This window comes from Opisthocomus hoazin, chromosome 6 (assembly GCF_030867145.1).
Source record: "Opisthocomus hoazin isolate bOpiHoa1 chromosome 6, bOpiHoa1.hap1, whole genome shotgun sequence".
NCBI classification, from domain to species: Eukaryota; Metazoa; Chordata; class Aves; order Opisthocomiformes; family Opisthocomidae; genus Opisthocomus; species Opisthocomus hoazin.
Genome location: NC_134419.1, coordinates 30145555 through 30169575, shown reverse-complemented (window position 1 = coordinate 30169575; position 24021 = coordinate 30145555). Strand labels below are relative to the sequence as shown.

The 24021-nt window shown below is 42.2% G+C and overlaps 2 protein-coding genes across 5 annotated transcripts in view; one reads left to right on the top strand and one right to left on the bottom strand.

Moving 5' to 3' along the window:
* The window catches only part of KIFAP3 (kinesin associated protein 3), a 76503-nt gene extending 59591 nt beyond the window's left edge, over positions 1-16912 (bottom strand). The window contains exons 1-10 of one of the 2 annotated variants that reach the window (XM_075422470.1): positions 16784-16912; positions 10609-10740; positions 9177-9331; positions 7941-7996; positions 7289-7430; positions 5645-5744; positions 4766-4890; positions 4196-4294; positions 3303-3481; positions 791-953 (exon numbers count right to left, since the gene is read on the bottom strand). In XM_075422470.1, the coding sequence (XP_075278585.1) occupies positions 791-953; positions 3303-3481; positions 4196-4294; positions 4766-4890; positions 5645-5744; positions 7289-7430; positions 7941-7996; positions 9177-9331; positions 10609-10740; positions 16784-16815 (1183 nt within the window). In that variant the 5' untranslated portion in view covers positions 16816-16912. The remainder of the gene's footprint in view (positions 1-790; positions 954-3302; positions 3482-4195; positions 4295-4765; positions 4891-5644; positions 5745-7288; positions 7431-7940; positions 7997-9176; positions 9332-10608; positions 10741-16783) is intronic. The other variant, XM_075422469.1, reaches the window with a different exon arrangement.
* A 31-nt stretch (positions 16913-16943) lies between these two features.
* The window catches only part of NTMT2 (N-terminal Xaa-Pro-Lys N-methyltransferase 2), a 38335-nt gene continuing 31257 nt past the window's right edge, over positions 16944-24021 (top strand). Inside the window, exons 1-2 of one of the 3 annotated variants that reach the window (XM_075422465.1) lie at positions 16944-17198; positions 19988-20062. In XM_075422465.1, the coding sequence (XP_075278580.1) occupies positions 20041-20062 (22 nt within the window). In that variant the 5' untranslated portion in view covers positions 16944-17198; positions 19988-20040. Of the gene's footprint in view, positions 17199-19985; positions 20063-24021 lie in introns of those variants that run through there. The other 2 variants (XM_075422466.1, XM_075422467.1) reach the window with 2 other exon arrangements.

Below are 24021 nucleotides of genomic sequence, written 5' to 3'. Positions count from 1 at the left end.
AAGTCTTACGGCCAAATCCTGCTAAACATTTAGTGCATCTACCAGAGTGGAGTCTAGATAGTAAACAGCCAAAGAACACATAGGCGCAATAAAAACTCTCTCCTGAGAACTCCAGCGTACAACAACGATCAAGTCAGACAATCCTCTACTTTTTCCAAACTCCTTATTGTCTCCACGGCTCTCCCCTACGGACAACAAAAAAATTTCACTTCTATCTGAAGTACTCACGCAATCTTAACACAAGTTACAGACTGTCAAGTTGAAAGTCTAGAAGTCAGTACTGTCTAGAGTTGAAACTGACTGACAAAGCTGGGAAATATCTGACCTCTCTACCTGGACCATTAAGATAACAAGAGGCAGCAGGTACATATCAAGCTTCATAAAAAAAGAAAAAAAAGGGGGAGGGGGGCTAGTTGGTACCTCCATCAGCTGAGCTCCGTGAAGTTGCTGACTATTTTTCCATAGGGCTCCCCCAAAATTACAAGCATCACCCATGTGTCAGCTCACATCGTTTTCAGGTACCTATCAAAGTCACTTTTAAAAACCAGAAGATTCATTCAACAGTTTAAGAGAACTTAGGAATAAAATGTACTGGGAACTACATTATTTTAAACTTCCATTTAAACCTGCATCTGAAAAGATGAACTGAATGACAAAATGTTGGGAGTGGTGAGGAAGTTCTTTGCCAAAGAGAAAAACAACTTAGCAACTCTAAGGCACACTATGTCATAATGCAAAGAGCTTCACGGTCCCTGCTGAAACATCTATGTTAGAGCAAACGAAAACATACCTAGAAGTGAAGTGAGTTTGGGAAGCAGACCAACTTGTACCATTTTATTCCTCAGGCCTGTGTCAAAGGACAGATTTAGTAATAGCCGCAGAGTGATGTTCAGCAGGTCTTCATGATCACAGGGTACCATTTTCACAAGTTTTTCAACAATATCCATTTCAATCTGTATATCAAGAAAAAGAAAAATCCATAATCCATCCAAACTTATTTTTGTCTTCAATGTGAAAGCCCTCTCAGTGTGTTACATACTCACACGCACACGTATGCAAATACGTATCCAATTTGTACCCATAATAGTGACTGTCAATTCATTTTCATCTGAAGCAGCTTTGCTTCTGTCTTTGTGGTTGAAGTCATTTAGATTGGGTTACTGGGTAATGTTGATTTAAAAAGTTTTTGAACCAAACAATCTAGATGTCTTGGAAATATTCCTCACAGTTGGAATACTGCAAGGATGTGGTCAAGACATCACTTGCAAGACTAGATTGAGGGGAAACTCATTTACACTTAAACACCAGCAACCCTGGAACAACCGACATTAGAGTCGGAGATACCCAACCAAGAAAGACAGAAAATTGGCATCCAAAAAGAATTTGAGACGTTTCATCCTGAATTTCAAATGAACCCCTAGACAGAACTTTGCATGTGCTCTCAGAAGAGACATGCCATCCTGGATGTTAATTTAATAAAAGCATGAAAGTCATCTTGAAACTTGTATCACTTTCAAATTAAAAAGTGGAATCCAGGAACTAAGAAGTGGTATCAGTCCCTGAGATCATGTTCACTTTACCAGCCAGAAAAGACATGTGAGCATTGACTGGCAAGACTTCAGAAAGCTTTTATCATCTTTTAAGCAACAATTTCTCTGCTTTTATTTGATGTAATCTTTTAAATGCATTCATTTTTTGTTTTGCAGAACCTTCTTTGGCCAGGAAGCAGCACATACAATTACTTTGCATTCTTCAAACTTTTACATGTATATAACTAGCTTTCCAGTTATAAATACACACAGAATGAATACTAAGAAAAGAAACTACAGCTCTCCCCACACTGCATAGTGCAATAATCAAACAACTGACTGGATACCTTTGATCAAAAACCATCAGATAGCAAGAACTCCTACTTCACTGTTTTGGATTTAATATGGCACTTGAGTACCAAAGGAAAGAATGTGCTATAAATATACTTGGATTATTCAGTTTTACTTTGAATCAGGCATTGCACAACTAATCTTGGTTCATTTTGCCTTCAACTTTTTTGTGTTACTGCCTGATACAAATATTAGAGCACCTTCTCCTTCACTGGTAGCTTTCCTTAATAATACTGTGAAGAAAAAAGTATCAACCTTTATTATCAGTAAGAAGTGCTCAGACAGACAGCTCACCTGAAGCATTCAAACCTTTTCAAACACCTTTTCAAAACTGCTAAAACACTCTGCAATAAAATAAATTTAACAATTTTGCTTTATTTGTCTTTCCACTAAAACAAATGGAATGTGGAAAGTGTGCCAGCAAATCAGTGGGCTGGAGAGCTAATCCTTATTTTCCTAACAAAGTCCTTGAGGGCACTACACAAGTATAAACTAAATTAATGACCAATCACCTGATAATCAGTTTACATTCCCCCCAAAACACTTGCTTGGTTTCTGACTTCAGTTAAGAAATAGGATACCCATATATAAATAAGGGAGATAGCTCTTGTCTGCAGTGTTCTGTGCATATGCATGCCGATGACAGTTCCAGTAACAAAGATGCAATTAATTTTCTATTGCATTTACACAGATCTCTTCATCTCACTATGTCAGCATAATGCTAATCTCAGATTACCTCTTGAATAAGGAAAATTTATCATTTTCATTTAACAAACTGGCATAATGACACAGAAGTGAAGGCATGTATCTACCAAAAGCCACTGGGAAATCAGTAAAGGAGATACTTGTCTAGAGCTTAAAGTAATGAAAAAGAATATGCTACAATCTCAAAAGTTTGAGACTTCATCTAAATAAAGCTTACGCAGAGTAACACTGCCTCTGCTTCTTAGGAGCTACTTGCAGCACGAAGGAACAGTTGTGAGGTGTCTTTGAAAACCAAGCTGACCTGGGAAACAGGTAAACTGCAAAATGATAACTACCTTTCTTTCCAAGACAATACATGGCAGAAACAATATGTTGTCAAGAGTCTAGTTTGGGGGAAGAGCTATGGGCATCTCCAGAAGTGCGGGTATGACAAGACTTTGGGGTGCTGACTTGAAAATTTGGAACTTCATGTATCATATTTTGAGGTAGCTTCACTGTTTGGGATGACAGTTCTTCAAAAATTTTTGCAGTACGTTATGGCTGGATGTTGTACTTATTTTCTTCTACGTGTTTACATTTTACTAGTAACAAAAGAGGATCATCGGTCCTACAGATATTTAGGGTGGGGACAGAGATGTCTCCCTCTTCCCTCCAACCACACAAAGTTTTCATAATCCATACCTTTCCAGTATTGCCATAGAGTGCTATGAGCCTTACCATATCATTTTTGTTCTCCATAAAAATGCTGAGTTTCTTCAAGAAAGATACAACCAGAATAAGCAGCTCAAAATTATCACGGTCCAGTGCTTTCACTAACATATGGACAATGTTCTTGTTTCTCATCTTCAGCTCAATGCGAGTATCCTCAGCAAGATTTAGGAGCAGGTAAAGTGCAACTATCAAAGTCCAATACAAATCACACCACAGATCAAAGACAATAGAAATAAACAAGTCTCTATATACACATTAAGCGCTTAAGACAATACTTTCAGAAACATTCTGCTCTCTTCCCAATGCATTTTGAACAAAACTGACCATGAATGCTTTTTATTCCTGTTTGGAAAGCATTAAGAAGATTACTTCTAATAGTGGCTTTTGGGAAAAAAAAAAAAAAATCATCACTAGAAGCTTTTTATATTTTTTTTTTTCCAGTTCCAGTGGGAACCATTAAAAAGCCCTTCCCTGGAAAGCTTTGCCACTCAGATCATTCAATCTAACATTAAGTGTATTTTAGTACAAAAACTGAGATAGAGTGAAAGCTATTCAACTTGAGTCAGACACAGGCTAAGTTAGGCTAAGTTAAAAATCCCGAATCAAACACACAAAACCAAAATATTCAACTCCTCCCAAACCAACATCATGAGCAAAGCAAAGGTAAGTGGATCACTTTTGCTATTTTTCCTCTAAGACTGACAGATTACTTTAAAAATTGTCAGCATACTGTCAAACAATCCGATTAAGTACTCGTCTTTCCCTGTCCTTCAGCAATGACCTTCCACATTCATCCACACATTCAGTAGTTCAAGACCTCCTAGTTATAACAAGCATCCAATAGCACCCTCTACCCATGTTCACCAACAAGGAAATAATTTGCTGCTTGGCTTTGGTACCTCTTAGTAGCTGTTCCTGCTTGACAACCAGCCCTTGATATTTCTTATAAGTTTTCTCGTAGTCCTTTTTCAGGGTTTGATTTTCAGGGTCTTCATCAAGTAAACTGCAGAAGTTAAGGTGTTCAGATAAAAGTTAGAGTCAAGCTGACTACTGTCCTCAAAGGTGTTACTCAATCACTAGTAAAAAGCAAGAGATCTATGGAACAGCCAGTGGAGAGAGACTGCCTCAGCAACAGCTTGCTACACCTGTAACCTACAGCATGGGTTTTTTTCTCCTCCTAATCCTGGACATGTTACATCCTAATAGTCAGCAAAAATGTTCCTAATACATACTGTTGATCAAATAAAACATTTTTCTTCTTATGTTGTTTTAGTAACTTCAGCTTAATCTCTTCACCAGCCCAAACTTCTCACTCTTGGTCTTTTTCATATCTGCAATTATATTTTGCACTTTCTAGTAAATTCTACTGCTTTCAGAGAAATTGCTGTACACTCATCTGGTATAACTCAAAAACAGCTATCAAGAGAAGTCAGAAGCCATCAAGCTGGCCCAGCATATTAAAAGGATATCAGCTTTCTTCTTTTTAGCAAGTTCTTCCTGCCAAAGCTCATGTCTCTTCAGTTCATGATCTATGATGTTCATACACAGAGCTCCAATTTTGTAGTGTGTGATTACTCCATGAAATTGAGTAAAACTACATTGAAGAAAAAACACCTGTGAGGAAAAAAATAAATGCAAACAACCCTAAATCTGTTTTAACATCTATGGTAGCAGTGTCCCAACACTGCATCACATGAAATATTAAAAAAAATGTATTTACTCCATGCCCCATTAAAACTTCTCTATTGGAAAATTATTTCAAAACAAAAACTATTCCTGAAAACATGAATATTTTTTCCAAACTTGTAGAAGGACAAGCAACAGTGTGTTGTTTCAAGACAAAATAAAAACACATTCCAATTTTCATGTGTAACGGAAAAATGTTTTCCCATTGGCCCCACTTTTCCTAATGTAAGTGCTTCAGAGGACCCTCTACTCACCAGCCATATAACAGAGGTCTAAAATCAAGTTACAATGCAAAATCCATTTGAACTATTTCTAGGCAGGGTATGCTGAAACCCTGGCATTTCTAAATAAGAGCAAGCACTTCAGTTTTGAGTATCGTTTCTTCCCTGTAGGAACACTGAGGGAAATAAAAGGTGGCAGCTCTGCATATAAGCTACGAGTCAGAATCCTTACTAACTTCTTCCCAGCTCTACTACGCCTTGCCTCACCATGTGGGTTCTTCTCGTGCCTCAACTTTGTCATTTATAACAAGTGTGTTTCCATCTCAGCAAATTTTTTTCCTGTTTCAGTGAGGTTTTCTAGTGCAGTGCAGGACACAAATGAAGAGCCACTAAGCAGAGAGAAGTTCCTCATGTCCCTATACACAGGGACTCTGCACTCACCTTGAAAAGCAGAAGAAAATATAAATTATATTGGTAGCAAGTTCCACACTTTGTTTCCAGTCTTCCCTCAGCACTCTAGCCAATGCACCCAGAGCAGTTTCTGAAGTGAAACAAGATTTAGATGGGTGTCAGCATTTCACCTCCATCCTTTTGTCTTGAGAGATTCAAAATTTGAATACACCTTATTCTACATTCATCAGTTTTCTAATAACACTGGTCACAAGTTCTGTTTGGAGATGGTACTAAAATAGAGAATACCCTGGGTGGTCATCCAGTCACAAACCCTAAGAAGAGGCGACACGCAAGGAAACTGCAACCAAACACTAAGGTCATCTTAAAGCTACCACTGACTTTAAGATCTTGTGGCCTCTGTCATCTGTATGTTCCATACTACACTGTGGTTCCTACCTAGAACACCACCATATTCACTTCCAAATCCCCTTTAAATTCTACCTTGACAGCTATCATTTTTTGTCCACTTCTTTCTATTTATTCCCCCCCCACCTCCCCCCGTAGCAACTTTATTTAATAGTTTGGATTTATACTTCTTCTTGTCATATTTCAGCTTAGTTTTCCTTTCTGAATCACTTATCTTTTCCATTGACTTTCCCCCTATCTAGTCCCTCTTCCCGTACACATTACATGATCAGAACGAGAAAAGCAGCAACTGGCAATTTCAAGCACTAGAATATCTGCAACAACTCAGGGGGACAAGCCGTTATATGACGGCTTACCATACCCCTCCCATTCCAATTCATACAATAATCTTGCTGATGCTGCAGGATGGGTAGAGTACACACTGAAGTCATCATTTACTCAAGGAATGTGGGGCTATAAGAGCTCAGTTAGAGACAAAGGGGGCAAGAAAAAAAAAAAAAAGACTAAATTAACAAGACATGAACCTACCATCATTTTGGAGATATGGTTTGGATTGCCCTTATCTTTTGTTTGTCTGACACCTTTACAGACTATAAGGTCCTTTTCTGCCCCGGAAGAAAGGGGACAATGGGAAATGAGAACACATATACATGTACCCAAACACTTATAAACATACAGCATTCCACACTGATGTAGCTCTCAAAATGCACATGGCACAGCACATGTGTACGCAGAGACAAAATGACTGCAATGTGAACGTCCTATCATGCATTCTGGTAAGATTTTAAAATGGATCCATAAGCAAAAAGAGGATGGCGTACTAGTGAATTACTTCAGTGATGTATCCACATTCAATTTATTAATTCCCTTAGAAACTGGATACCTATACTTACGTCAGCCTGCAAATCCTACTCTCAAAGCAAGTTTCCTGATCTTCAGGATACAACTCTACATTCTCTTGTCTCCATCAGCAATGCCAATTGAAGCTAATTTAGCATCAAAATAACTAGGATGAGAAAAAACAGCTGAAGCCTATTGTGGCCAGGAAGATTTCTGTGTTAGGCCCACCTAAGAACAGCCTAAGACACATCCATTTGTAGAGAGATTCAGCCAGGCTTTGACAGCCAGCTTATTGTACTGAGAAGCAACGCCTTGCAAACTACAGAAAATCCCAAGTTAAAGGCAAACTACTTTTCCCTTGAGAAGAAAGCACCACAAATAAACAGCACAACATTAAGAGAAGTTACCACTGGGTTTTACAGTTACCATTGATAAGCAGTTCTTCCAAATTATCAGGATTCCTAGCCAGCTGCAGGATGAGGGCAGAGCCGCGCACTTTGTCAGGAATGTCCTCATACAGTAACTCAATGTATTCATCCATGTCATTGATATTGGCAACCTCATCAATCTGAAAGCAGTCATAAGCAGAGGTTTCACAGAAACAGAGAGAGAAATGTCAAATCAAGACAATCAATCACGACATTATTTAATCACAAGACAAAAGAGTGCACAGCTTTGAGTTAAGATCTTAGGAAAAATAAAACACAAGGGGGAAGAAAAAAAAAAATCAACATTCAGAATCACTGCCAATGAACACCAGGAAATCTGAGAAGATTTAATTACAAAAAACAAAGGATGCTCAGACATGACTCCCTGTGTCTTGTCCGATGTTCCAGACCTCACTTGCTGTCCTGCTGGGTGCTACAGCTGGAGGAGGAAGTATGCAAGTCAAATATTTTACCCTTTATGGAGATGATTTTTCTTCCATTGTGCAATATTTCCAAACCAAGTTCTTTGTTTGAAAAAAAAAACAAGTAGCAAAAAAACCCCAGAATTCAGCATTTCCTCTCTCCCTCCTTATATAACAGTTTACTTAAGTAAATGGGTTTTGCATTTCTCTTGTAACACCAATATTTACCTCCATTCCTTCAAATGGGGGCGGATCTTTTGGCTTATTGGATTTCTCTTTCTTTTCTACAAAGAAAAATACACAGTTGCAATTAAGTTATGCATAGTCGCAGACAAAAAACATATCCAGTATTCTCATAGTAAACATTCCAGTTAAATCAAGGTCAAAGCCTTTTGTGTCCAGCTGACCTGTCAGACTAACACAGCTAAAGTATGTCAGGTTTCTGAAGCTGAATAGCCCACAGGGAGCAAAATGAATCCTCAGATGCCTTTTGAGTCCTCAGTCTAAACGATCAGTTACAGCCCAGTCAGCTGGGGAGACAGAGGGTAACAAACCTTCCTGCAAGCCCAGACTGACAAAACTCGCTTCCTCAGCGAGACACCTTAGTAGCTTTGATTCTGCTTGTACACTGTGGCAAAGCTGCCCTGTGATACACCAAGACACATATAAACATAATAAAAAAGGATATAAATAAAAAAGCATATAAATAACATTAATCTTTGTTTTAAACTCATCCCATTAAGATAAGAATCCAACTTGAGAACAAAGCTTACCAATTCCTGATTGCAAGAAACCTTCCTAAGCACAAGGTAATGCAGGATCAGATGTTAAATATGAAATTGTCCCCTGAACAGAAAGTTTAAGATTAACTTAAAACATAAATAGGACCGCCAAAATGCCTTGGCATGAGAGCAAAGAATTACTGTTCTCAGTAACTTGTTCACCAGGAACTTAAGAAGACAAGATGAGAGAATTACCCCAAGCTGTCTGCTACACTGTACCAAAGCTGGTCAGGCTCTGCAACTCCTCACCCCAGCTTTACAGACCGCACAAACTCAGCCTAGGAACGTTATCTAATGATGACAAAGGTCTTTCTAGGAAGATCCTCATACAGTCTTTTGATGTCACTGCAAGTGCAGAGGCAATATGAAGAGGCTGCACTAAATAGTGGAATTTCTACCTCTCAAGTTCTGCTAAAGCACAAGGCAGCCAGTAAGAAGCATCTATACTAAGTTTAACTAACCAAAAAAATAAACTTTGGTTAAGATGATAATTCCTCCCCACCTCGCTCCAAGATTGTAATTTTTTCCAAGCATGATTTAACTATACATCTTCTCCATGTTCAGTGTCTCTGAAGAACTTGTACATTAAGCAAGTTCAGACCTCAGCTAGAAAAACTTCACATAGCAGTTTTCACTGCTGAAGCACCCCAGTCCCAAGCTACTTTGTTCCTGTATTATTTACCTTTTGCCGCTGAGGCATCTCTGCGATTCTGCAGGTAGTACAACAGCTGTTCTACTTCTGCAAGTTTGGAGGGGTGAATGAGCTTGCATTCTTCAACCACCTTTCGAGCCAGGGAAGCAATGTCTGTATTTGCATTAAGACTCTTTAGCCGAATGCTGCAACACAGATAGGTCTCTTTTCAGTTTCTAAATTTTTGTACCTTCAGTCCTTTGATTTATGTTTACACAGTCACAAATTTCTTGAAGCAGAAATGATCCCGATACCCTCAATGCCCATACCATGGCCACAAAGGTAATGTCAAAGCAGTGGCTCTCTGCAACTCCAAATGGCAAGTAACTGTCAAATAGATTTGACAGTACGTAACTGTCCATCAGCTGGCAAGCAGCAACACTAAATGCAGCTGTATGAACAGAACCCTTCTAACCACCTTAGAGACAGCAGCCAGTAATTTATTTGCAATACATCACACACACACACAAAAAAAAAAAGTACAGGACTGCAAAGGAGTATTGCACACACAAAAAAATCCAAAATAAGAAACAGCTATGGGTGTTGACTACACAGGAAGGTTCTTTTGCAGCGCCTGCAGACACAGTATCAGGAATCTCCCATAGGTCTGGCAGACCTGTAGACAGGTCCACTAGCAATGAGCATAGGAAATCTCTGTGGGTATTAATACCAGGATGGATCAAAAAGGAACTCCACTACACTGCAGATGCAAGTTATGCTGATTCATCTGAAAACAGATGAACATTTCTGATCTCTCCAAAAATTTGAGACAATTTAAGGTCTCTCTTTCTTTCCCAATTATTCTTCTTACATGCACTCACACAGGTAGTCACTTCAGCTCAAATTTTCAAAAAGAATTCAGTATAGAGATAAAACAAAGCTAGGAAGGGTCCAAAGTTCTAGCTTGAAAACTAAAGTTATGATAGTTCTGTGGGCCTTTTCCAATGGGAAATGTTCTAATGCTCTTAAAAGAAAAATACCAGGCAAAACTAAAATGCAGATACTGTAGTGAAATCACTAGAAGCGGTCACAGATCAGAACCACAGTAGAGCCAACAGCTAGAGCACAAGGCTGTCAGAAGGTTCAGTAGTATCACTTGCTCCAACATTAACCACCATTTGAGTAGGAACCAATCACTTCACTTCTCTACCTCAAGTTCCCATCACATAAAATGAGAATAATCACTTTTCTTTACAAAACACCCAAAAGTACATAGATAAAAAGCAGTATACAACATGTGTTTTAGATGTTAACTTTCCTACGCACATGTTATTTCCTGGCTTCTAAACACTCTGCTAATCTAGCACTAAGTTTTATAAAGATTAGAACATACTATTTCTTACAGGCTGTTGAAGCTTTGAGTTATTAAATTTATGACTCCATGAAAAACAGAAAAAACTATCAGAACTTGCTATGACCTTACATTTTCTGACATTCCTTACGCTCCCCCAGCATGAGGTCTCCCATCTCTCCCAGAATCGTTGCTTCCACTTCATAGTGGACAATGAGGGCTTTCTCAGATGGATGCACATCTATGTTGCCTCCTTTTATCTTCCTGCCATGAAGAAAAAATAAAAAAGAAATACCAATTAAATCAAAAGCTCAGAAAACATACCAGAACATACACCAGTAACAATGATCTGTCTCCTCTTCTGTTTAGACCTTAAATCCAAGCACTGCTCTCCTTCCACACCATATTTCATTTTACACAGCTGTACCAAAGCTTAATGATATTGGCATATTCTTGAGTACTACCTCTAGTATGTACAAAAACACCAAGACATTGGTCAAGCCTTAGTCACAGAAGTCAAGTAAGGAAGAAACAAGATAAATCTTTGATTTGTAGGTCTGCCAGCTCTCTTCTGGAAAACAATGCATTTCACAAAGAAAGTAAATTTCCCAGCTACTGTTACATTGTTGGTGTCGTGAAACCTGCTGTTAATGGCATTGATCTAGTGCGGTCATTTACAAATGCAAATCTTCTCTTGGTATGCTTAGCTAAAACTTAACAGTTAAAAATCTACCAAGAATGAACTACAAATAATTTTAATTTCAAATTAACTACTCTCTCCTGAAACACAAACCTCTTTGCTACTGTTCCTCACCTCACGTGTCTGTTGCCAGGCTCCAGCGATTACCAGATCAACAACTGCCATCAACACGTACAAATCAAGCATGTCTACCTGCTTTACTACAGCAACAGATATTTTGGAAAAGCAATCTCAAGGAAAGCATTCTGGATATGTCGCTGTCAAAAGGGCCTGTCCTGCTTTCTCCACCTTTGGGCCAGCAACTCCATGTCCACGCAGCGATACAAGGGCCATGAGGACAGGCCATGGATAAAAGGCCATGAAGCTACATCTCATGTCTGTTCTCAAGTGATGGCAGAACCACATCCAGAGAATACAGTTACACATTTACCTGTCTTTGGTGGTAAAGCTGACACTTGCCACTTTTCCCCCTGGTGCTGCCAATAGAGTATGTACAGTCATGCCACAAACAGGCTGCTAAAACATTGCAGATTAAAAACAACTCCCTAATGTGAGTTTGGTTCTTGGTGTATGTGTGGGGGGTTTGTTTGGGGGTTTTGTTCGGGTGTCAGTATTTTTTAGACAGATCATGTCAATAAACAGACTTACAGGCAGCTTCACCAGCAGTTGCATCAGCATAAACGAGGGAACGGCTAGCTATGGCATTGGGTCAATTAGACCAGGGAAAACTACTTCAGCCTCACAGAGCTGGAAATGCCAGCACATCTGGATGCAGCCATCGATGTAATCACTCTTTTCAGAAAAACGCTTGAAACGCTTATGAGCGAGACCGGCAAACTGGTAACAGCAGATGAGGAGAAAGCTGAGGTACTCCACAACTTTTTTGCCTCAGTCTTCACTGGCAATCTCTCTCCTCACCCCTCCCGAGTCGATAGATGGCATGAAGGAGACCAGGAGGGTAAAATCCCTCCAGCTGTAAGTGAAGACCAGGTTCAGGACCTCCTGAGGAACCTAAACGTACAGAAGTCCATGGGACCTGATGAGATGCATCCCAGAGTCCTGAGGGAACTGGCTGATGTAGTTGCCAAGCCACTCTCCATGACATTTGAAAAGTCATGGCAGTCAGGGGAAGTCCCCAGTGACTGGAAAAAGGGAAACATTGTGCCCCTTTTCAAAAAGGGTAGAAAGGAAGACCCTGGGAACTACTGACCTGTCAGCCTCACCTCTGTACCTGGGAAGATCATGGAACAGATCCTCCTAGAAGATATGCTAAGGCACATGGAGGCCAAGGAGGTGATTCGAGACAGCCACCATGGATTTGAAGGGTGGACCGTCTGGTGGATAAGGAATCGGTTGGATGGTCGCAGCCAAAGGGTAGTGGTCAACAGCTCAACGTCCGGATACCAGTGACAAGTGGAGTCCCTCAGGGGTCCGTACCGGGACCGGTGCTGTTCAATATATTTATCAATGACATGGACATCGAGTGTACCCTCAACAAGTTTGCAGATGACACCAAGCTGAGTGGTACGGTTGAGACACCAGAAGGACGGGATGCCATCCAGAGGGACCTGGACAAGCTGAAGAGGTGGGCCTGTGTGAACCTCATGAGGTTCAACAAGGCCAAATGCAAGGTCCTACACCTGGGTCGGGGTAATCCCCGCTATCAATACAGGCTGGAGGATGAAAGGATCGAGAGCAGCCCTGCTGAGAGGGACTTGGGGGTACTGATAGATGAAAGGTTGGACATGATCCGGCAATGCGCGCTGGCAGCCCTGAGGGCCAACCGTGTCCTGGGCTGCATCAAGAAAAGCGTGGCCAGCAGGTCGAGAGAGGTGATTCTGCCCCTCTACTCTGCTCTGGTGAGACCTCACCTGGAGTACTGCGTTCAGCTCTGGAGCCCTCAGCACAAGAAGGACATGGAACTGTTGGAGCGGGTCCAAAGGAGGGCTACAAAAATGATCCGAGGGCTGGAGCACCTCTCCTATGAGGACAGGCTGAGACAGTTGGGCTTGTTCAGCCTGGAGAAGAGAAGGCTGTGGGAAGACCTGATTGCAGCCTTTCAGTACTTAAAGGGAGCCTATAGGAAAGATGGGGACAATCTGTTTAGTAGAGACAACAGTGACAGGACGAGGCTTAACAGGGTAGGTTTAGGCTAGATATGAGGAAGAAATTCTTTACAATGAGGGCGGTGAAACACTGGAACGGGTTGCCCAGAGAGGTAGTGGAGGCCCCATCCCTGGAAACATTCAAGACCAGGTTGGACAGGGCTCTGAGCAACCTGATCTAGTTAGCGGTGTCCCTGCTCGCTGCAGGGCGGTTGGACTAGATGACCTCTAGGGGTCCCTTCCGACCCAAAACTTTCTATGATTCTATGATTCTATGAAATGTCTGCCTCCATCTACCCAGCTACTATGGTGGCTGCTTTCCCTTCTGCAGAATACAACTGAAAAAAATACCTTTCGGATAAAGCTACCCAAAAAAAAAAATCTACAAACCACAGAGAGGTCTGCTGTGGCAAATAAAGAGTCTAGTTCAACTACCAGCCTTACAAAGACATAAAGCTACAGGACAAACAAATACACTACACTGCTAAAGAGTAACATCTTCCTTGATGAGATTGTAGCAGAACTACATTTACCACTTAAGATTTTTTGAAGAGACTTGGGTTTTTTTCCTTTAACAGTACTTTGAAGCAGATGCTTCATTACAGTCAGTTCTCTGTTCTCACAAGGTCCAGCCTTGCAGGGCAGAAAGTTAAGGGCAAACCTACTTCAAAAGAAACCGGCTCTCACTCCTCACTCCCAAATATATTTCCTCCATACTTGGGCCGATCATGAGATCTGAACCACAAACTCTCCTGACAGTCAAACCTCTGTTAAGTGACAGCTTGGCAATATTTACAGACATAAAGAAAAAGACTGGTGGAAGACAGGCCTGAAGGAACTGAGTAGAGTTTTACAGGAACTAAGCTGAACTAATAGCTCATCCTTGCCGAAATGATTAGATCACCCCATGTTTTCCCTGCTCCCAGCAGCCACCTTGGTTCAGCGTGAGGGCTCATCAGATCCTTTCATGGCCACTTCCAGCAAAACAGCAGAAAACTCATCATGTTTTGGGCAGAAGGAGTTTTTCAATGTGTTACAGAATTGAAGGGCTCTATAGGAAGTGAATAACACTTCCTATCTATGAGCAGTGATAAAGAGGAAGGAGTGAGACCTCCTCCTTTTGGCAGCAGTAGACTACTGATGAGCTTAACGACCAGCAAATCCTCAGCCTAAGACTGCTTAAACAGTTTTAGCATTTCCCGTATATAATTTTTGCCTTAAGAGGGGCAGATGGGTAAACTGAAGAATTTACAGCTGCAGAGATTTTTCTGGCCTCTCACACTGATAACCATCCTCACTACTTGAGCTATTTCTTAGTTAAGAATCACATATCAACTCACATTGAAGTTCCCTCTTGCTTTGTGAACTGCCTGAAGACCTACACTAAAATGCAATACCCAGCCACTAAAGTCGTTTTCCATTTGTAAACCACTGCGTTCAGACTGCCAGCATCACCAAAAAAAAATTTAAAAAAATCTTTACTTAGCAAAAAAAAATTCCCCCTCCTTCCCCCCAAATCAACAAACATCTACTTTACTAATTTTCTATCCAACTTGAGTTTGTAAGCATCTAGTCACTTCATAAAACATTTAAAGATACAGACATTCTTATAAGCATGGTATAAGCAGTAAGGCACTGGGGAGTTCTCACACACATCAGCCCGTCCTTTCACTTCACTGCCTGCTTTGTCAACAAGAATCCTGCTCTATTAAAGCTTCAAAAGAGGAAGGCCTTTCCTACAGACAAAAGCTGTGCCAGCTGAGCTCACATAACCAAAGCTGATGTCTGAATACCCTTTATTAACTAATTCCTTCAGGGGGAAAAAGCAAAACCAAACTATCCTAATTACAAGTGGCACAAATTGCACACGTGGATAAAGCTGAAAATCCAACAACAAATCCTAGCAAGTCAGGCTTGGTGGGAGGGGGACTGCTCATGGAGGATGACGAAGGGAAACAGGGATCAGAGTAGTACCAGACTTGCACACAAGGCTAGTCACGTTAAACAGCACAGCAGATGTTTTTTAGTTTGTGCTCCCTAAACCAGAGAAAGATACGCTTGTTGCAAAGAAGATTCCTCCAAGATCACATAAGATGGCACAAACAGAACATGCAAAGATTAAAATAGGCACTGCTCTAAAGTTACAGCTATTTATTTATTTACAGGCAGCCGTATGATTTTTACCTGTTATCACATTTATATGACAGAACTAATGTTCAAAGATTATCAAGAGGTTTTTTCAACTGTTTCTGATTATTGGTATTGATATGTGGCATACGGCGGGGGGGGGAGAAAGCATAAACCAGACAGTCTAAACAACAAGTTCTGCAAATGCTAATAACATAGAAAGTAGAAAAGAAAAAAAAAGTCAGACCAGGAATTCCACAGGATTCAAGATGTGATGTATAAAATCACCTGCATGGTGGGGGAAAGTGACACTGTTCACATATCAAATCTTAACAGAGGCCTAGACATCTTTTGGGATTGCTAGCACTTTTGCTCCGAAACAACTGATGGAGAACCAATAGTTGCCTACTTGGACCCTATTCTTTCAGCTGACAGATCTCACTACCAAATAGACAGATAAAGGCACTATTCATTCATCACATCCTTAACATGAAACCCAGATCACCCACTTTATACACCATGGTTACCTCTCAGTATCATCTCTCCAACTGCTATCCCTTCTTACCACAATCTACCCTTCCACAGCCCAACACAACCTGCTCACACCCCTCCTGCAATCCTCATCTCGCTCTTTTATCCCTCACCTTCCAAACCCATCTTTCCTCCCCATCTGTTTTTACGTGGACTCATACCACAACTCACCCCTCGCAACACTCATTGGTCTCACCCTCAGTTTACCATCCCAACTCCCGAACCACTCCATTCGCCCCACCACAGCCATCCCCAGACCAGCACATCTCTCTATACTAACCACCTGCCCCCGACCAGTTACAACCAGCATGCCACCCATCCCATCTCTCAGCCTACCCTAAACCCACCTTACGATCTTCACTCACTCCTAACCCAGGCCCCCATCCGAGTCTCCTGCCCAGCAGACCAGGCAGCCACCCCTCAGCCTGCCCCAAACGAACCTTCTTCCCATACCCAAACCGCTCACCCCAAAGCCTCCCAGCCACCTTCCCCCCACCGCCACCACCTCCGGCCATTTCCCAAACCAGCCACACCTCAACCCCAACCCCTCCACCCGCCTCATCATCTCCCCTCTCAAAACACCCTCCGCTCTCATCTCCCCGCCCACAATCTCCGACCCACCCGCAAGCCAGCCCCCACCACAACCTGCAACACCTCAGCCCCGCACCCCACCACCTCCCCACGACCCCTTCTTTCCCCCCCTCACACCCCACACCGCAGGCTCAAACGACTCAGCCCCCTTCCACCCCTCACCACCACAACCTGCCGCGCCTCGGCCCCGCAGCAGCAGCCGCCGCCGCCGCCGCCGCCTCCCCCCCGCGCCCTGGCCAGCCCCCCCGGTTACCTCTTGAGGTACCGGGCGTCCTCGCCCTGCATGGCGGCGGGCGGGGGGGGGGAGGCCTAGGCAAGGCGCAGCCCCGCAGCGCTGCCGTTACCAAGGTGAGCGCGAGCCCCGCCCCGCGGGCGCTCAACACGCACGCGCCGCCGCCACGGAGTGCGCATGTGCACTGTCCGCCCCCACCCCCCCCGCCGCATCCCGCCTGCGCCGCGTGCCGGCGGGGCGGGGTGAGGCGGGTTTGGCGCCCCCTGCAGGCGTGGGGGAGGTGCTGCCCCTCAAGGCCCGGTCCGAGGCATCAGGCGGTCCCCCCCCCTCCTTAGGCGGAGGCCGGGCCACGAACCCTGCCGGCACGCGTGGAGGTACCGGGGTCTCCAGTTCCCCCTCGGGGTGCAACGGTAATGGCCTCTGCCCGCTGCTCTAGGTAAGCTCGCAGGGCCGTCGCAGACCAGGGGTGTAGGTGACCCCCGCCGGGGCCGTTACCAGACGCCGCTGCTGCCTCAGGGTTTGCCCGCTCCTTCACGGGAGGGCCGGCGGAACGCGGAGGCCTGCAGGCCCCGCGCAGGGCAGGCCGGGCGAGGCTGGTCCCCCAGCTAAGGAAACGGTGCTGAGGAAAGCAGGGACCTCGGGAGGGCACGGCCACAGGTCCCTGAGCCCAGAGGGAGTCAAGAAACCGTCCTGGCCTTACAGAGAGACCCACCTGGTTCATTCCTGCTAGTTCAGGAACCTGGAACTTCAGGAACCTGCAAGGACTTTACGTTCCTGGTTGCGGTGTTTAGGGGAGGATTGAAGAAGGGCTGTTGTGGTGTCCTGCCCCATTGTGGCCATCTGAGCCGTCACTTTTCCACACCGACATCTCTTAGCTGAGCCCAGCCTTAAGGCAGCCTTGGTCAGCAAGGTGTTTTGAAATACACAACCTTCCTCTTGGGTCAGCAGCATTGTTGCTCACCTGCTTACATGTGGGAGACACAGGGGTGATACTACTGTAGCTCTAGCCTCAGGCAAGTGGCTGGAAACCCAAAGTTATGTTGGGATGTGTTACATTCTACAGCCGGCACCTGAATTCTCTGTCCCCTTACCTTCTTTCCCAGCTACTCTAAAGAACAACCAAAAGACATCATATCCAAGAGGTATCAGAAACCATCTTAATGGGCTGTAGTTTCACCAAAGTTTATATAAGAGCAACATCCAGTCCCGAATGGAGATTCTTCTGAGCTGTTTGTTCGAATATCCGTGATAGAGGTAAACCAGGCCCATCCCCAGCTGCCTAAGAGTCCTGCTGTTCATCTGGTTAGAAAGCAAACGGCTCACACATAGAACTAGGGGCAGTGGTGTCTTGTTGGCGTTTTGAACTCTGTACTTCCTCAAAGTAAGATTGTAATTTCTGCTTGTTTTTGTAAAATTCAGTACAACTGTTGTGTGGGGTTTGCAGAGATGATTTATTTCTAGAATCGTTTGAGGAGCGTGGATTGTTGTTTGGGTTTCAGGATAAAAGGACAATACCACTCAGTAGCAACTAACAGCAGTTTGTACATGTAAGAAGCAGGGCAGATCCGTGCATATACTGTTTTCTGCCGTGCTCTTTACTGTGCTACAGCCCCATTACATACAACCGAAGTGGCTGTCTACCCAGAGTCATAGGGGTAATACAGAAATAAATAATAGTCAGGTAACTAAGCTTCTGTTTTTATTGTGGCAAAATATTAATATAAATACTTAAATGTCTACTGATCCTCTTGAACACTAAAAATTAATGTATTTTCATAATCTGTGACAGAGCAGCAAAAAATATTTTGTGCTATCCATACTGTGCCCTGCCTTGTTTTAACAGAAAATGGAGAAAGTACCCTGTGAAATATAAAGTGCTACCGTAGAGCAACGAATTTACAAAGCATTGCTAGAACATAACACTTTTGTTACTGTCCTTATTCTATTTTTTATCACAGTAATATTTTCTGTTAATGACTGTCACAAAGAAAAATATATCTATGACTACATGATCAGAGCAATTCTTCAGTGATTTCAGCAGCTCTTCAGATAAGCATGACCCAAATGTTAAACTCTGAAGTCATAGAAATAAATAGTCTGATATTTCCTGAGTACTAAGTACCTGACAATCTCCATCTATTTCACTGAGAATTTCTTTTTTTAATCTGATCACATATGGCTACAAATGGAGAATAGTTGTGGACACATATGGAAAAGTAGGTCACAGATTACACGAGGAGAATGATACAAAAGAATGTGAGACCTGAAAAATATGAGAAAGGGAACATTTATTGCAGTTAAGCATTCTACAATGTTTGGGCTAAAATTGAAAGGACAGCAGAGCCGGTTTCAGCCTTATAGAGTCCAAATGAAAATACCTCAGCTTTGTAGCGATTGAGCCACAAGCAGTGCCAAGATCAGATAATTTTGTCCATCAGTGACAACCAGTTGATGCTGGGTTTAGAAAATCACATGGTGCAAACACTAAAAACCTTGCACTGCATTGTAGATTCTTTTAAAATTAAATTGTAAAACAAATGCCGCCTGAGGTCTGGTTGTGCAGCCTTTCCCTGAGCTGGTAATGTTGCTTTGCACAATTTCTTATATCCGTTTTGTTATAGTGTGATGAGGTTTATGGCATTACCACGGCACCCTGGAGATTCCCCTCACCTGCATGTTAGAAGCATACACAAGGAGAAAGAAAGAGTGGTATTTGGGGCAGAAAAGTGATCAATTTGTGAAGAGAAGCTGAAATGTGCAATATTTCTGGGTTTCTCCTTTATTGATTTGTTTGGGTGGTTTGGGGTTTGGTTTTTTTTTTTGTTAGAGCAGTTGTAAGAAATACTGTTCTAGAGTCAGGTAGAAGAAAAGATTTTTTTAGTGAGGGAATATAAAGAAGGTGGAAAGGAGCAGGGGAGTTGCAGAGAAAAGCAGAATGGGAAGAGAATGGTGGAGGAAGTTGCGTGAAGAGAAGTTCAGTGAGAGAGGAGCGATGCAGGTGGGTAAACAGAACAAGAGGAAAGACACAACCATGGAGTATTCTCAGGTTAAATAGGTGGTAAAATACGCATGGAAGAAATGGACATCAACTTTTTTGTAGAATAAGTGTAGATGAAGAAATCAACAACATTTTTACTCTTTGTTTGCATTTAAAAAGTGAAAACCCTTTTTAATCTCATTGAGGAAGCATACTTTTATGCAAAAAAATATTTTTTTTTTCCTCAGGATGTGGCCAGATGTTCATAACCAGATAGAGTACACTCTGTGACATCGGAGCAATGCTCACCATACTTTCTCATGGTAACTTAGTTTTATTTCTTCCTAATTGTTCTCTTAGTATAAAACAGATTAATTGCAACTGAAAAGTACTGATGCTAAGCCTGATTTTGAAGTCAGAAAAGATGTTTCCATTGTCTCAGTGAACTTTATATGGGCCTTTGATGTACAACCAGAAGACTGCATGTTGAAAATGCCTTGGGGTCTGATTTCTTCAAAATTTCATTAAAATCCTACACAGATTTTTCTACATCATTATGAAAAAAAATTCAAACAAAATAACCAACATTGTTTTTCTATAGCAAATGAATTGTTAATATGTAATAGATTAATTTCTGGTTTGCCAAATTAAGAAACCAAAGCAACCCTGAGCTTCGTAATCTCTCAATTGAACACTGCATCTTGCTGTCAGGAAAAAAGAATATGGGTGTATTTCATGGGAAAAATAGTGAATATGGGATATTTTCCTAGAGCTTGTAAAAATGAACTGTGTATAAAACTCCTTAAGGCCTTTTATTAGCTAAAATGAAATACAGCAATCTGAAAGGATGACTTTCAGAGAAACATTTCAAGTGATTAGACTGTGCTGCTCAGTGGGGGACAGAGATGATGTTGTTCTGATGTGCTGTCACATAGTAAGTGATTGAGGTATGGAGGTAATAAACCCTGGGCTTATAAGTTTATATTGGAAGGAAGAAGTGAGACGAGGCAAAGCAAAATCTGATATGCAAAGGGAAAGTCTGGCTTAACTCTTCTGGATGAAATTAATCTTGGGATGCAGATCAAGGTGATTCTTGAATGCCTTTTTGATCAGCAGTGACAGGGACATCTGCACAAGCGAAGGGCTTTTTCTGTATGACACATGATCGTGCTGGTAAATACTGGGTGCTCTTGTTATTCTGGAACATGAGACTTCACAAAAATGAAAACAGGACTCTCTATGGAGAGCTTGATTTGTATTTTATAGTATATCCAGTTCAACACTGACCTATGTAAATGCATCAATTTGCAGCTCATTGGAACCAGTGAGAAAATTAACTGTAGGTTTTCATTGTTTCAGGCGTAGAAAGAAAAAATTAAAGATGTGAAAAGAAACAGACCTCTTTATAGCGAAGTAGAGCTTTCTTTTAAGTAGACATTATAGAGCAAAGGGTATATTGTTTTCTCCCTTGGCTTATTTAGATCAGAATTGCTCACTTCCATGAAAGTGAACTGGTTTGATGGCCTTGTACTCTTGTTCACTTGGCTGAGTGAGTATATCCAGCTGGTGGTAAACTGACCTCTGCCATCTTGTGCCTCAGTGCTTCTCAGCAGCTGGAGTTTTACAAACTCTGGGTGCATAAACTCTGTGTGTGCAGACCTGCGCAAGCCTGCAAGGCAGGAATACAGTACCCAAGCTCAGCTGCAGCTGGTGATGTGGCAAAGCAACCATCTATGCAGATTTTCAGTGCCTGACTTGAGGGTTGCTACTTATGGAAAAAACACCAGTTTACTCATGTCCTAAGCAAGGCTGATCTGTGTTGGAAGATATAAAATGTACCATAATGGTGCTACATTACCTTTTTTTTTATTAAGGGATCAGCCCTTTAAGAGGGAACACAGAACAGCATGTTCTATATTTTCATAGAATCATAGAATCATTTAGGTTAGAAAAGACCTTTAGGATCTTCAAGTCCAACTGCAAACCTAACACTGCCAAGTCCACCACTAAACCATTTCTCTAAGTGCCGCATCTGCTCATCAGTAAGTTCTCTGTGTGTATGTTCAATATATATGGTCCACTAGAATTTGTGTATTTATTAAATTTCTGCCTGTTTTCTGACAAACAGCCTTAATGCAGTATCCCTATCCAAAGAGCCAATGATGTGCTTTCGGTTTGGGTTGATTTTAATTGGACTAAGGAAAACACAGAAAGAGGAAACGTAAAAGTGTCCATACAAGAACGAGCAGCTGGCCTCTCTCTGCTAATATCGTCTTGTGGGCCCCAGTGACAATGATGGAGATTTCTTGTGCAAAATCCTGGTTCTGCTGAAGTCAATGAGAGTTTTACCGTTGACCCTGATGGGGACAGAATTTCACCTCTTAATGTTTATTAGATGCAGCAGGCAGAAAGCAGACTCATAGCTATAAAGGCTATGACATTTTACGGTTCTGACTCTGCAACCATTCAAGCACATGCTTAATTTTGCCACAGTAATAAAGTTAAGCACCAGCTTAAGTGTTTTCAAGAAGGGGTCTCCTTTACACTTGAACAAGTCTATATTTGATCATAAATCAGGAATTCTATCTCTTCCTCATCCCTCCCCTCCAAAAGAAAAGGATTCTGTGTATGATCATCAAATTCTTTCTGCTTTGCTCAAAAAGAATTGCCTTTTTTTCAGTTTTTGTCAGAAAAAGCAAAGGGATAGTAGGGAACAAGTATCTCAGCTGAAGTGGTTTTGCTCAGGTGACATTTGGCTTAAAGCAAGTTATTCATTTAACCTAGATCAATTTGTACCTGAAATCAAGCATAAAATTTTAGTGCGATAGCACTTAGTCAGTGGAATAACTTATCTTAGGATGTATGACGTCTTCAGTGATGTGCTTTATAGTCTTCCTGGGGAATCTATTCCAGGACTGAATTTCTGTTGATGCAAGAAAAAACATTCCTTTTTTTTGTATCAAAGCTACTCAGTCAGCCCATGTTTTTCTTGAAGAGCCATGCCCAAACCTGGGTACAGTACTTCAGCTGAAGTCTTTACGGTGCTGAATAGGTAAGAAGGATGACCTCATGTTGTTTATGGGGATGAAGTAATCCTTCTGCTTGGTAGTGATAAGGCTGGTCTTGGTGCAGGGATCAATGGATGGGCGTCTTTGGTGTGTGTTACATTGAGGGGCCAGCTAGGTGATCATGGAAGTCCCTCTTGGTTTTAAATCTGAGAAAGAAATGTGGATGATGAGTGTACAGTAAATTCTTTCACGGGTTCTGTTCTTACGCTAATTTGTTTTATTTACATCATGGTTGATAATAATAGAGGAAACAGTCCACTGGGCAGGGAGGGTGATGAGTCAGTTTTAGACTCATCAGGAACCCAAGCAGATCCTGTACTTGTTTGCTTTAATGCACTTCCCCTTCAACCTGCTTGGTTTCCCAGAACTACATGTGGCAACATGGCTGGCTTATAGAACTGAGAGTTGTAAGAAAAAAATGTAACTTATGTGACAGTCAGCTGGGAGCTGATAACGATCAGGATGCAGAGAGTGAAGATTCGTTACCGGGGCTGTGGCTGCATTTCCCTCACAGTTAGGAGAGCCTTAAGGCTGGAATTGCTCTCTGCCTAGACCCCACCTTGTACTCCACCTGAGCCATCAGTTCTGGGTGGGATGATATCAGGCAAGGTATCTTCATGAGGAGCTTTCCAAAATGTCTCTGACAACAGTGGGTGTGACCTGCAGGCAGCCTGAGCTCTGGAGCAGTGTGCGTTACAGGTGCTGTCCTAGCCGGCTCAGCACAGAAACTGCCAGAGGAGTTGATGGCTGTGAACACAGTGAAGGAATGTCAGGAGAATGTATGGGGTGCCTCGAAGAGGCTGTGTCAGAAGAGGAAGGTGAAAGTGTTCAAAACAAGGTGTATGGGGGGCAACAGGAGACCTGAGAGGTGGAAGGGAACATGGGGTGACGCATATTTCTTCACCCTCCCAGCTCTGCTTTCCAGGAGTCTGGAAAGCACTGGGGGAGGGAAGGACTGGGGGCTGGGTTGGCCAGCCCATGAGTAAGAAAATATGAGAGCCCAGGAGTTCAGCTCTGGTAATTACTATTTCTCATGAGCTTCTGGGTTACAGTAATGGACGTTTTACAATGCTGTTGAGCTGTGTGTTGAAAAAACAATCCTTCGGCTTTCAACTAATTTAGTTACCATCTGTAAGCTGTTTAGGTAATTCCCCTCATTTCACTTTCCCCATTTAATTTCGCTATGTATGCTTTTTCTTCATTACACCTCCTAC